The following is a 15,177-nucleotide window of genomic DNA, read 5'->3' as shown; positions in this document are numbered from 1 at the left end:
AAGAGGAAGAATTGCTTGCTAGTTGTAAGGAGGCAGAGAGGATATTAATTGAGTCCCCTACGGAAGAACATAGGGGGGTGTGGCTGACCAGGGGCAGACTTTACACCATGCACCTGGAAGAGAAGAGTAAAAGGAAACTCTTTTTTCTTAAACAGCAGGCGTTCGAGGTGGGTAACCAGGCCGGGAAGTTGCTGGCCCATATAGCCCGGGCTAACACTATGGCTCCACCGGTACTCCGCCTTAGGGAGACCGATGGTCGCATAGTCGAGACGGTTCGTGATATATTAAATTGTATACACACTTTCTATGCGGACCTATATAAGTCAGCGGCAAATTATACTGAGCAGGACCTGGAGGCGTACCTCACTGAGGTCACCTATCCCCGACTTAGCGACCTGGATAGGGGTATTATGGAGGAGGACATCACCTTGGAGGAAGTGGAGAGAGCCATTTCGGATCTCCCCGCTGGGAAAGCCCCGGGTCCTGATGGCATTCCGGTGGAAGTGTATGCAAAGTATAAGGAGGTACTGGCGCCACAACTAGTAAAGCTGTATGGGGCGGTGCACTCCGGCAGCTCATTGCCAGTTTCTATGTATGATGCCTCCATTGTTTTGATTTTGAAGCCTGGCAAGGATCCGCTGGACTGTGGATCTTATCGTCCAATTTCGTTGCTGAACTTGGATTATAAAATCCTGACTAGAATATTAGCCAACAGACTCAATAAGGCGATAACCTCAGTGATCCACTCTGATCAATCAGGATTTATGCCGGGAAGATCCACCTCGGATAATATTAGGAGAACTCAGGTGGTTGCGCAAATAGGCTCGGCTGGGAAAGAAAGGTGGGCCTTGGCCTCTTTAGACACGGCCAAAGCTTTTGACTCCCTGGAATGGCCCTTCTTGATAGCTGTGCTGAGAAGCTTTGGTTTTGGTCCCAAGTTCGCTAAATGGATTAATATACTCTATAATAACCCATCTGCACGTATTCAGCTCAATGGCTCTTACTCCGAGGAGATATCCCTGCACAGAGGTACCAGGCAGGGTTGTCCGCTTTCACCCCTATTGTTTGCAATTGCGATAGAACACCTGGCAATTAGAATCAGGCAGGACCCAGTGTACGCAGGAGTTTCAATGGGCTGTAGGGAGGAGAGAATAGGCTTGTATGCGGATGACCTAATACTTTTTATGTCTAGCCCGGAGGTGTCCCTGCCAAGGGCGATTGAGGTAGTAGCGCTGTTTGGACGTTATTCTGGTCTACACATAAACTGGGGTAAATCCGCCATCATGCCTTTATGGGATCACGACTGGGCGACTTACCATCATAACCTGCCAGTAGTGGATAGATTCAAATATCTTGGGGTAATGATCACTAGGGCTCCACAGCTTGCCTACGATCTGAATGTTGAGCCTCTGGAAGCTCTTTTTAAAGATAAAATGAAAACTTGGGAGGCCCTCCCATTGTCTGTTATGGGCAGGCTGAATCTAGTGAAAATGGTTTTGTTACCTAAAGGTTTATATGTATTGTCTCATGCCTGCACACCGATCCCTCGGAGTTTCTTTAAACGCATACACTCCTTGGTCACTGCTTTTGTCTGGGGGAAGGCTAGAAGAAAGCTCTCGCTCCCGGTCCTTCAGAGATCGAAGTTGCAAGGCGGTGCAGCCCTGCCTGATTTCTTCCTTTATTTTATCGCTAGTCAGCTGAGATTTCTGAGGAGCTGGGTTACTGAGACCTCAAGGCCTAATTCGGAATACTATCTGCATGAATATCTGCAGGTTTCGACTTTATGGCCTGTGTTGGAAGGAATGGGACGCCTACAGAAAGCTACCCTCCCGTTGCATAAACTAGCCCATCAGATATGGCAGGCTTCCAAGCTGAATGCTTATAAAGATTTACCTTGCGATATTCCTATATGGGATAACTGTATGTTTCCTCACCTGTTGAGATTAGAGGGTGCAGGGGAGTGGAGAACAGTTTACCCTCCAGAGGTCAATGGCTGTCCCTAGTGAATGCTACGGTATCTATGGAAAACATGGTATATAAGCATAGGGGTTGCCCGCAGAAGTTTGATAGGGTGTGGGGGGCCTGGTGCGAATCCTCACTTACCATGCATGACGCGAGTCGGCATCAGGTGGCTGATGGTTCTGGATAGTCTTTCTGTGGGCATGTAAGAGGGCTTGTGAGTCGGATTGGCTGCCCTCCTGAGGCAAGTAGTACTAATCTGCATCTATTATACATTCACACGTTTCTTCCCCCTGATTAGCACTGAACGCGTTAACATTTGGTATTTGGCACCCTGGCGTTCACAGCTGTTTGAAAATGTATGTAAGATTCCTCGTACACTGCTTCTGCTTTTACGTATGGCCCCTGCGAGGGTCACTGTAGTTTTCTATGTGCCATGCTTGTAAATTTTACCTTGCAATAAAACGAGTTTAAAAAAAAAAATGTTGAAAACCCTGTACCATTTTCTTTTCACTTTACACATACTGACTACATTGTATTGGTCGATCACATAAAATCCCAATAAAACACGTTTAAGCTTGTGGGTGTAACGTGAAAATATGTGGAAAAGTTCAAGGGGTATGAATACTTTTTCAAGGCACTGTAAACATGCCATAATCAAGGGCAGACATGCTGCCTGTGCAGCTGGTTCAGCTGCCACAAACCCTAGCCATACGGAGTAAGCACCATCAGCTACACAGGCCACATCATAGAGGCACGCTTTGTCTACTCCTGCATCCCACCACAATCAAGTACACGGGAGGGTGCAGAGGCCACATCCCTGCACCAGTTTACTACCATAGTAGAAGCAGGCAGTGCTGAGGCTTGCTGCTCCTCCACTCTAGTAGCCTGGTCTCCTCCATATCCTACAACAGGGGACACAGGTTACCTGCTTACCACCATAACCTACAAGGTAACAACCACTCACTGAGCTCAACATTTAGCGTCCATTCCCACGTCTGTATCCGTTTTGCGGATCCGCAAAACACGAACACCGACAATGTGCGTTCCGCATTTTGCGGACCGCACATCGCCGGCACTCTCATAGAAAATGCCTTTTTCGGACAAGAATAGGACATGTTCTATTTTTTGGCGGATCCAGAAGTGTGGATCTGCAAATGCGGATGCAGACAGCACATTCGGGCCCCACTGAAAATGAATGGGTCCGCACCTGTTCCACAAAATTGCGGAATGGATGCGGTCCCATTTTGCGGACGTGTGAATGGACCCTTACCTGCGATCCTGCTCCCCAACAGACATCTGAGGTCCGGCTTCAGACATGAGGAGGACATAAGCTCCGGCCAGACAGTGTTTGCTATGGGATGGAAGAGGCAGCAAGTTCTGTTTAATTGGAACTTGTGCAGCCCTCATCTAGTCCTGCTTATCCAGTGCAGCTACTTTGAGCTGCTTTTTGTATGTCATTGAAACATAGATCATATAAAGGGCCACATAGATCATCAACCCTATAAATCCCTCACAAAGATACCAGTGCTCAGCTTCCAAACACCACTCTCTGTACTGGTAGTCACTGGCAGGGGCAGGCAGGCATGACAAACTAGCTGAAATCACTAGCCAGTTTCCAAAGGCAATATGCCTTTCAGTGAGGCCATGTTAGGAGTTGCAGTCTCAGATGAAGACTGTCTAGCTGTAAAAGTAATAGCAGGGTCTATAAGGACATGTCGACCAGTGGCCATGAATACAGAAACAGCTGAGATACCAGACATAGTAGGGTGGTGATCTGAGGATAGGTCATCAATATATATGGCAGGACAACCCCTTTAAGGCTACATATTTACGAGCAGATTATAGCATGACTGAATGGCAAAATTCAATGATCAGCTGAGAATCTGTTCATGAGGAGTTAATCTGTGTTACAGATTTTTTTGGACTTCACTTATTTTAACAGTTCCTATGTGGCAGGACTAAGCATTCATGAGCATACTGGAATAGAACTGAATAAGGATCGCCTTTTAAACAAAAGAACCCATGCAGTACTTTGGTTATATTACAGGTGAAGACATGAAACGTCTGCTGCAACACATATGAATTTAAGAAAAATATTCTATTAATTCAGATGCAAAAAAAACATGAATATACCTATTGCAAAACAGATGTTACCAGTGTGGTCTGTCAATAATGCCATGCATATCTCATCATCACAAGTACTTGGCAAGGCAACTGGGATCATAAAAATGTGGGCAGGAAACAGCTGCCATTATCCCGTGTGGAAATACTTTCTTTCAAGAAGGGCATATGGCAGCGGAGAAGAGGGTCCTATTCTACTTACCGTAGCTATTTTAGTCTGCACTAAACATTCTCTTTCTACTGTATACTCATAGCTGGTTTCAAATAGTTTCATCATGTTGGCAACATCATTCCCGACAGAACCTAGAAAAATGGAATAGCAGGGAGATGTGACAAAATGGAGGATTTCGGATTAAAAAAAATATTTAAGGGATTAATCCATAATTAGCAAAAACTCGGGCACAGACAGGAAATGGTGTAAAATAACAGAATCAGGCTACATTCACACGACCGTATGAACAAGTCCGCATCCGTTCCGCAATCTTGCGGACCCATTCATTTCAAAAGATGCGGACAGCCCGAGCCAATTTGCAAATATACACAGTAATGCAATTATCGTAACAACAACATTATATATTATAGTTATTACATGGATGTGTCACGTGTGTTCAGCAAGCACTTATATATCATGTAACTCTGCTGCTTACTGATGTCAGGGGTCACATGACATGCCAGGTTTCAGTTAGACCTTGGATACATTACACGGGGCTGATCTATGAGAAGTACCATTTTACTGTCCATATAGGGGTCAACTGCCTGATAAAAGAAACATATGTAAGCAGAATTTAAAAATACATGTACCGTATTTTTCGCCCCATAAGATGCATTTTTCCCCCCAGAAATGGGGAAAAATGTCCCTGCGTCTTATGGGGTGAGTACTACTGGAGGACCTATAACAAATCGCCTGACCCAAGAAAGAGTCACAAGAACCACCCCATGAATGCACATCCAACAATAAATCAATATTAAAAAATATATATAAAGTTTATTAGACACACCAACAGACACACATTAAAAAATTGTATACAATTAGAACAAAGCGCGGTGTGCACAGTGGCGGATTACAATAGGGACGTTCGGGTCGGCAGCCCCGGGCCCAGCACCGCTGGGGGGCCCAACGCCGACCCGAACGCCCACATACTGCGGCGGGGCACGGGAGCGCAAAGCTCCCTGTCCCGTCGCCTATCACCGCCATAGGCTTCAGGCCTAGTAGGCCTGAGGCCTATCCGGTAGTGAAATCCCGGCGCAGGCGTGCGTGATGACGTCATCACGCGCCTGTGCCGGGACACAGCACATTGACTGCCTCATCCCGCCTTCGTCTGCGATCAAGTGCCTGGCCCTGGACGGTGAGTATTTAGCTTTTCATTTTTTTTTTTTCATGTGCCTACTTTGGGGGACATGTGGGGGACGACACACAGAGGAGGACATATTAGGGAAGAGACCTCGAGTACATGGGAGGGGGAATGTGGGGGCTGTGTGGGGCTAAATTATTATGGGAGGGACTACTATGTGGGGGCAAATTATTATGGGAGCCGGACTACTATGTGGGGGCAAATTACTATATGGGGCAGTATGGGGCAAATTACTATATGGGGCAGTGGGGGGGCAAATTACTATGTGGGGGCAGTGTGGTGGAAACTATTGTGTGGGGGAAGTGTGGGGTAATTGCTATGTGGGGACAGTGTGGGGGCAAATTACTAAGTGGGGGCAGTGTGGGGGAAACTATTGTGTGGGGGCAGTGTGGGGGGAAATTGCTATGTGGGGGCAGTGTGGGGTAATTTCTATGTGGGGACAGTGTGGGGGCAGTGTGGGGAAATTGCTATGTGGGGACAAATTACTATGTGGGGGAAACTATTGTGTGGGGACAGTGTGGGGTAATTGCTATGTGGGGGCAGTGTGGGGTAATTTTTATGTGGGGGCAGTGTGAGGTAATTTTTATGTGGGGGCAGTGTGGGGGAAATTACTATGTGGGGGCAAATTACTATGTGGGGGCAGTGTGGGGGGAAACTATTGTGTGGGGGAAATTACTATGTGGGGCAAATTACTATGTGGGGGCAATGTGGGGCAAATTACTATGTAGGGGAAATTACTGTGTGGGGGCAAACTACTATATGGGGGCAGTTTGGGGGAAATTACTGTGTGGAGACAAATTACTATGGGGGGATTACTATGTGGGGGCAGTGTGGTGGAAATTACTATATGGGGGTGTTGCTATTGGGGAGGCACTGTAGGTGCAATTCTATTATTTTTGGGGACACTATACAGGGATTATTGCCTGGAGCACAATAGAGGGTGGAATTATTACTCGGGGCACTCTAGGGGACATTATAGCTGCTGTGGACACTATAGGAACATTTGGGGTAATTTATCAAACTGATGTAAAGTAGAACTGGCTTAGTTGCCCATAGCAGCCAATCAGATTCCACCTTTCATATTTGACAACTCTTTTGGAAATCCAGTTCTACTTTACACCAGTTTGATAAATGACTCCAATTATGTCTATCAGGGTCACTTTTTTTTCAGCAGTATAGTACCTTGGACATTGGGGAGCAAAATGGGCACAGTATTGGGAGTGGCAGCAGGATGACACTGTGGGGACACCAGGATGAGGAGGTTGATGGAAAAATTTAGAAATCTAACGTGTCTGTGTTACAAACTGTAGAGACGAGATGCGGCTGAAAGAATTTGCCATGGTGGTCTGGGTCAAACGGAGGAGAAGAGGAAAGAGAAGGTCTACATGACAGGAGAGGTCACTGGATGTAAGAGGTATGTGGTGCTGTATTCTCCTCCATGTCTTTTTTATTATAATTATATGTATTTTAAATTTGGCGACCAAATTTTTCAGTTTAGGACCCAATTTGGGGTATTTTTTTTGGGGTATAGTTGGTTAGACAGCCCCGGGCCTATCATGCACTTAATCCGCCCCTGGGTATGCAGTAAAATATATGTAACAGACATACACAGGTCCACTGAGTTACCACTAAATAAGGACATGCACTATAAACCAGCATATAAATTTAATTGTACCTCATTTACTATCCTATATTATGTGATACTCCAACATACAGCTCTTTACCCCTGAGGAAGCCGGATTGCTCCGGCGATACGCGTTGGGCGCTTCTCATGTTTTCAGGTCCACTGCACCAGCTGTGATGTAGGTTTGGCTCTTGATATTTGACCTTATTATGGTCTGTGTCCATTTTTTGTGGTCTTACCTTACCTTACATTTGCTTCATGTTATTCATTGGATTCTTTATATGCTGGTTTATAGTGCATGTCCTTATTTAGTGGTAACTCAGTGGACCTGTGTGTGTGTCGGTTACATATATTTTATTGCATACCGCACTTTGTTCTAATTGTATACAATTTTTTAATGTGTGTCTGTTGGTGTGTCTAATAAACTTTATATATATTTTTTAATATTGATTTATTGTTGGATGTGCATTCATGGGGTGGTTCTTGTGACTCTTTCTTGGGTCAGGCGATTTGTTATATGCTCTTTTCACCACCCTTTGCACTCCTTGTATTATTTGGCGTGCCCCCTGTGTCTCTTTAATTACTACTGGAGGACGGGGAAGCGGTGAAGACTCTGAACTCACCGCTTCCTGGTCCTCGGCTGTGCAGTGTCTGCGCATAGCGTGAGGGTGCTCTGTGACCCCATGCTGTGCGCGTTGCATCACAGCACAGCCAGTGGAAGGAAGGTCACTGGAGGAGAGGAGCGGCGGTGTCCGGAGCAGGAGAGGCAAGTGGGGTTTTTATTTTATGTGCTCTGTATCATCGGGGCTGATAATCTGAGGCATGGGGGCTGATGAGAGGCAATGGGGGCTGATGAGAGGCATGGGGCTCTGATTAGGGGTCTGATCTGAGGTCTTATTGGTGTCTTATTAACATTGGGGGTCTAATTGGGGCTGTCAGCTGAGGTCTGATTAACATGGGGGGTCTGATTGGTAGTCTGACCTGAGGTCTAATGAAAAATATTGTTTTCTTATTGTCCTCCTCTACAACCTAGGGGCTTCTTATGGGCCGGTGCATCTTATAGGGCAAAAAATAAGGTATGTTACAAAATGGTAAGGTTTCCTATTATATAAACAAGTACATAAAAAAGAACTAATCTGGGTTACTCCCTTAACCGATATTTGGGTTTTCAGCAACAGAAGTCGAAACTTAGCCTCAACTAATCATTTAGAATGCAACAAACAAAAAATTTGCATTTATATAAATTGCTGCAGATCATTTTTGGCAGAAAGCAAATGCACCATAGATATGGAGCACCAAATTGTTGACTATAAAAGGACCTGGGAGAAATGTGCATCATGCATTTCTATGTATATTATATTTTTTCATTTATTAAAAATAGGACCGCCAAGAAAGAACAAGTTAAAGGCTGCAGCGCGTGCTTGATGATTCCCATTCATCTAGTGAACTTTCAATCTGCATGATCCTAGTTATTTACATGGACCACCACACTACTGTATTACAATGCAGTGAGGATGTGGGCACAGTAGTTGTACCATCACTTGTGGGTGCTAGCTGAATAATATAGCCAACACTCCCCCCTAACTGCCAGGATAAGATAACCAAGGTTGTGCCATAAACTACCGTAATATGGGATTGTCCAGTTTATAACACAATTCGTAATAAGAGGGACTTTTAACAAGATACCAACTATATCTCAAATGACGTCACAGTACATGTCAACGTTTACTATTTTAGCAAACTAATTGATGGTCCGATTGGACCCAAATACGTCTTTGGATCATGTACTGTTTTTTCCAAAATTAAAACGTTGCTTGTAGTCTATGTAGTGTCTATGTATAGATAGTGTTAAGTTAGGAAAACTGTGTTTTAAAAATAGATAAATAAAAGCAACGTTTTAATTTTAGAAAAAACTGTACATGATCCAAAGACTTATTTGGGTCCAATCGGACCATCAATTAGTTTGTTTTAACAAGATAGACATATTAGTGCCCCATCCACACACAACATCTGAAGAACATTTTTCTTGACTTATAGTTCCAAAACCTATTTGGCGAATCTACATACACTATTCAACTGACTGCCAGCTCAAGTTAAAGGTACCCTCAAATTACTGACAAGTGGACGGGTTTCAACCAAAGTGTAGACACCATTTAACGTAATAAATTCAGGAAACAAACTGTAAATTACCTCTTTTAGTTTTTGGAAATTTTTTCCTCAGCTTATTTTTTAGGATGTTCAGTTGGGCAATAATGTCGGGTGTTGCGATGTAGAAATCTGCTTGTATTTCATCATTCAGAATCTGCAAGGTCAACATTTTTTGACAGCAGTTAGGACACGTCTACAATTTAAAATCTGCTAATGCTAATACCCACAAGCAAGGGAACTAGGAGTCAAACCCATTTCTACACGTATGATTATAGGAGAAAATACATAGAGACATATATCATGAATATATAGCATCAACGTTAAGGACCAGTATCGGAGTCAATCATTTGTATATTGGTTAAAGGGGATTTCTGGGATTTTGATGCTGATGATCTATCCTCTGGATAGGTCATCAGTATCTGATCGGTGCGGACCCCAGCCGATCAGCTGTTTGAGAAGGCACTGGTGCTCCTGTGAGCGCTGCGGCATTCTGGCAGCTTACCAAGCACAGGGCTGTACATTGTATAGCGGCTGTGCTTGTTATCGCACTCCATTCACTTCTATGGGGCTGAGTGTGATACCAAGAACATTCGCTATACAGTATACGACGCTGTGCTTGGTAAGCTGTAAGAAGGTAGTGGCGCTCACAGGAGCACCAGTGCCTTCTTAAACAGCTGATCGGCGGGGGTCCTGGGTGTCGGACCCCACTGGTCAGATACTGATGACCTATGCAGAGGATAGGTCAGCAGCATAAAAATCCTGGAAAACCCCTTTAAGAGTCTGTTATACTGGATGCTCATAAGTGAATTATGAACAGTGAATGAGCTTGCCAGGTGGTGAAGCTAAAGGCCATTCACTCGCTCATATAAAAGCTTCTAAAGGGGGCGTTAATAATGTGGTGAATTTTTCTACGATGTTACTTTAGATACTGGAATGTGATGATGCTTAAGACCTCAAGTTTTCCCATTACTTTGCTTCGCTTGTTCCTCCAGGTTCCTTGGTATATTTTTATCAGAAAAGATCATATGGAAGAGATTGGTATGTGAACCTTGAGGTGAATAGTTATTTGGGGCAAACAGGATTTAAACAAGGAAGTATTATCACAGGATTAGGAATGAATCACGTAGCATTATATTCTGTGACATATTGCTAAGATGTTATCAATGTCTGATCGACCGCTGTGACCCTTTCCAACTGCTAGAATAAAGTGGCAGCAGCGCTAGGAAAGTAAATGGCTAAGCATTAGGACACCCAGAAAAAGCTATCGGTGGTATATCCTAGAGATACTGTACCAATATCTAAGGTGAGACAAGCCCTTTAAAGGGTTTGTGTAGTGGTTTAATATTGATAGTCTCAGGATAGGTCATCAATATCAGATCAGAGAGGGGTCCGACTCCCAGCACCCTGGCCGAGCGCTGTGTACTCTTTAAAATTATGGCTGCACACACATATAAGCATTAAAATAGTGTAATTCACTTGAATGGGATGGAGCATTTGTACTTACATGGCGCTGCTACTACAAAGGAGATACTACAAGAAAATTTAGACTGGCACATTCTTATTCATAGTCATAGGTGCATATCCATAAAGCAAACATGGTTGATAAAAAAAATAATGGCTGCACACACATATAAGCAATAAAGCTGAGAAATGGGGATCATTCTAAATTCAAGTGGTGTTATACCTACTATAAATGGATCAATGGAAGCTCTTAACGCACATTTTGATCGAACTTGTGTCGGGCCCATCTACCAAGCGCCAAGGTGGCTTCCGCAGACGGGTCCCTATCACTAATATGTGCAGCCATTATTTTTTTTATCAACCATGTTTGCTTTATGGATATGCACCTATGACTATGAATAAGAATGTGGCAGTCTAAATTTTCTTGTAGTATTTATTGAGGGTAGCGCCTCTTTTAGACTGAGCAAACGCCCATCTGCCTGGGGCTTCTGAGCAAAGTACAAATGTAGCTGGTTCCTACACTGCCCTGAAAATGTGGACTTGGATAAGTCCAAGAGAGGCGGTATATTAGTGATAGGGACCCGTCTGCGGAAGCCACCTTGACGCTTGGTAGATGGGCCCGACACAAGTTTGATCAAAATGTGCGCTAAGAGCTTCCACTGATCCATTTATAGTAGGTATAACACCACTTGAATTTAGAATGATCCCCATTCCTCAGCTTTACTGCTTATATGTGTGTGCAGCCATTATTTTTTTTATCAACCATGTTTGCTTTATGGATATGCACCTATGACTATGAATAAGAATGTGGCAGTCTAAATTTTCTTGTAGTATTTATTGAGGGTAGCGCCTCTTTTAGACTGAGCAAACGCCCATCTGCCTGGGGCTTCTGAGCAAAGTAGAAATGTAGCTGGTTCCCACACTGCCCTGAAAATGTGGACTTGGATAAGTCCAAGAGAGGCGGTATATTAGTGATAGGGACCTGTCTGCGGAAGCCACCTTGACGCCTGGTAGATGGGCCCGACACAAGTTTGATCAAAATGTGCGCTAAGAGCTTCAATTGATCCATTTATAGTAGGTATAACACCACTTGAATTTAGAATGATCCCCATTTCTCAGATTTACAGCTTATATGAGTGTGCAACTACAAAGGAGATGACCTGCAAGCCATTTTGAAGAGGAAGAAGCATTCGAACCAGAGCTGCAACACCTTCAAATGGCTGATGGGCAGGGGTGCCGGGTGTTGGACCCTCTCTGATCTATTCTGAGGATAGGTCATCAATATTAGGCTACTGCACAACCCCTTTAATTCTGAGTGCACTGACTACACCAAGGCTTTGGTAACACACTGAGCAAACTCACAGCACGGGTCGTGCAGCAATTCTCTTTTTTGAACTACTGCAAGACTTCTTTTCACATAAGAGGCACATTTTTGGGTACTAAATGAAACTGTAACATTCTCAGATAGTGACAAAGCAGCACATCTAGTCTGCAAGTCCGAAAAAGCACAACGGCCAGCAATCCAACAGAATTCATTTACTGTGATTTCACTGTACATAGCATGGAAGCCACTATGCAGAATGTGATGCATGGCAGCAATGAACTTAGAGGCATGAAATAGAATACCTGGGGGATAAGCTCAATCCCTCCAACAAATGAAGCTCCGTTGTTTTTTGCAATCTCAGCTTCTTCTGCTTTCTGCAGGGGGATGAAATAAAAAATAAATAAAAAAAACACAAATATGGTCAGTGTTAGTGAATCATATATGGAATGAAGCAGGTAACACATTTTCTTCTGTAGTTCAGTCAGTTGAAACATTATATGCACCATCGGCGGGACACATCCTTTATATTACACATTCCTCATACCAACAATCAGTGTTCCACAAAAGAATGTCAGCCAAAGAAGTGGCAGCTAACATTCCCAGTGGCAGCTGTGCTGGGCTTTCAATACCAGTCTATATCACACCCATTTCCTCACAATGAGCGGCACTTAAAGCATTTCTCTCATTTAATGTTCTAGTCATGGGCAACGCAGTTTTTTCCGTCTAGTTCAGGGATCAGCAACCTCCGGCAATCCAGATGTTCTGAAACTACAGCTCCCAGAATGCTCCATTCACTTCTATAGTAGTTGTGGGAACAGCTGAGCATGTTTGCATGCTGGGATTTGTAGTTTCACAGCAGCTGAAGTGATGAAGGTTGCTGATCCCTGATCTAGTTTGTCCACCAACCAAAATTATATTCTCGTCACTAAGTTTTCCAGTAGATTTATAAGACTCGCCAGCTTAGGCACCTCAAGATATGTCCGATGCATTGAATGATTTTTCATACCTGAAGAGACACATTACACTCAGAAATAAAGAGGAGAGACATGGTACAGACAAGGAAACAAGAAAATAGGCATTTTACCACCCAAGGTTAGCAATATCAGGAGTTAGGATCTGCAGTTTTGTCAATATCGAAGTCTTCTCGTAACTAGTGCTCCTATTACACGTCACACAGATGGCTGTTGTGACCAACTAGCATCTTCCAGGCCACTGGTTGGGGACCAATGCTGTAGAGTATAGCTAGTCAATGGTATATGCAATACATACAGTGCTTCTGAAAGGCAAATCATGGAGAACCATTAGGACTGAACTGTAAGGGCCTGTTCACACTGGCTTTTTTGGCCTGAATTTGGAGAGCTTCCACCTCGAAATCAGCTCCAAAAAATTGTGCAAAACAGCTTCCCATTCATTTGAATAGGAAGCAGCACTTGATTTTTTTCCATGTGGAAAAAAGAATCAGCATGCCCTATCTTAGGGCGGGATCCGTACTGAATCTCTCTTATTGAAATGAGTTGTGAAGTTCCGTACGTGTCGATGCGGTTTTTGCATGTTTTTTTGGCATAGATCCATGCCAAAAACCATAAACTGAAAATGCAGTTTTGTATTGAAGTAAACACCCATTGGTTTAAAAAAATGTGTGACAAACTGCACAAATTTTGTAGGTGGATTTTCAAAATCCATCGTGTGAACAACCTGTAAGGGTGAATTTACTTGTCGCACAATCCGAACTGATATATACAGTCAGGTCCATAAATATTGGGACATCAACACAATTCTAACATTTTTGGCTCTATACACCACCACAATGGATTTGAAATGAAACAGTCAAGATGTGCTTTAACTGCAGACTCTCAACTTTAATTTGAGGGTATTTACATCCAAATCAGGTGAACGGTGTAGGAATTACAACAGTTTGCATATGTGCCTCCCACTTGTTAAGGGACCAAAAGTAATGGGACAGAAAAATAATCATAAATAAAACTTTCACTTTTTAACCACCTCAGCCCCCAGTGCTTAAACACCCTGAAAGACCAGGCCACTTTTTACACTTCTGACCTACACTACTTTCACAGTTTATTGCTCGGTCATGCAACTTACCACCCAAATGAATTTTACCTCCTTTTCTTCTCACTAATAGAGCTTTCATTTGGTGGTATTTCATTGCTGCTGACATTTTTACTTTTTTTGTTATTAATCGAAATTTAACGATTTTTTTGCAAAAAAATGACATTTTTCACTTTCAGTTGTAAAATTTTGCAAAAAAAAAACGAGATCCATATAGAAATTTTGCTCTAAATTTATTGTTCTACATGTCTTTGATAAAAAAAAAAATGTTTGGGTAAAAAAAAAAATGGTTTGGGTAAAAGTTATAGCGTTTACAAACTATGGTACAAAAATGTGAATTTCCGCTTTTTGAAGCAGCTCTGACTTTCTGAGCACCTGTCATGTTTCCTGAGGTTCTACAATGGCCAGACAGTACAAACACCCCACAAATGACCCCATTTCGGAAAGTACACACCCTAAGGTATTCGCTGATGGGCATAGTGAGTTCATAGAACTTTTTATTTTTTGTCACAAGTTAGCGGAAAATGATGATTTTTATTTTTTTTTTTCTTACAAAGTCTCATATTCCACTAACTTGTGACAAAAAATAAAAACTTCTATGAACTCACTATGCCCATCACGAAATACCTTGGGGTCTCTTCTTTCCAAAATGGGGTCACTTGTGGGGTAGTTATACTGCCCTGGCATTCTAGGGGCCCAAATGTGTGGTAAGGAGTTTGAAATCAAATTCTGTAAAAAATGACCTGTGAAATCCGAAAGGTGCTCTTTGGAATATGGGCCCCTTTGCCCACCTAGGCTGCAAAAAAGTGTCACACATCTGGTATCTCTGTATTCAGGAGAAGTTGAGGAATGTGTTTTGGGGTGTCTTTTTACATATACCCATGCTGGGTGAGATAAGTATCTTGGTCAAATGCCAACTTTGTATAAAAAAATGGGAAAAGTTGTCTTTTGCCAAGATATTTCTCTCACCCAGCATGGGTATATGTAAAATGACACCCCAAAACACATTCCCCACCTTCTCCTGAGTACGGAGATACCAGATGTGTGACACTTTTTTGCAGCCTAGGTGGGCAAAGGGGCCCATATTCCAAAGAGCACCTTTCGGATTTCACAGGTCA

At 43.2% G+C, this 15,177-nt stretch overlaps 1 protein-coding gene across 1 annotated transcript in view; it reads right to left on the bottom strand.

Annotated features, from left to right (window-relative positions):
* Nucleotides 1–15,177, bottom strand: part of MRPL1 (mitochondrial ribosomal protein L1) — a 66,540-nt gene that overhangs the window by 24,373 nt on the left and 26,990 nt on the right. The window contains exons 5-7 of the mRNA XM_040418025.1: nucleotides 12,295–12,366; nucleotides 9,250–9,361; nucleotides 4,286–4,386 (exon numbers count right to left, since the gene is read on the bottom strand). Of these exons, the coding sequence (XP_040273959.1) occupies nucleotides 4,286–4,386; nucleotides 9,250–9,361; nucleotides 12,295–12,366 (285 nt within the window). The remainder of the gene's footprint in view (nucleotides 1–4,285; nucleotides 4,387–9,249; nucleotides 9,362–12,294; nucleotides 12,367–15,177) is intronic.

This window comes from Bufo bufo, chromosome 2 (genome assembly GCF_905171765.1).
Source record: "Bufo bufo chromosome 2, aBufBuf1.1, whole genome shotgun sequence".
NCBI lineage: Eukaryota > Metazoa > Chordata > Amphibia > Anura > Bufonidae > Bufo > Bufo bufo.
This window is presented reverse-complemented; position numbering and strand designations above follow the sequence as displayed.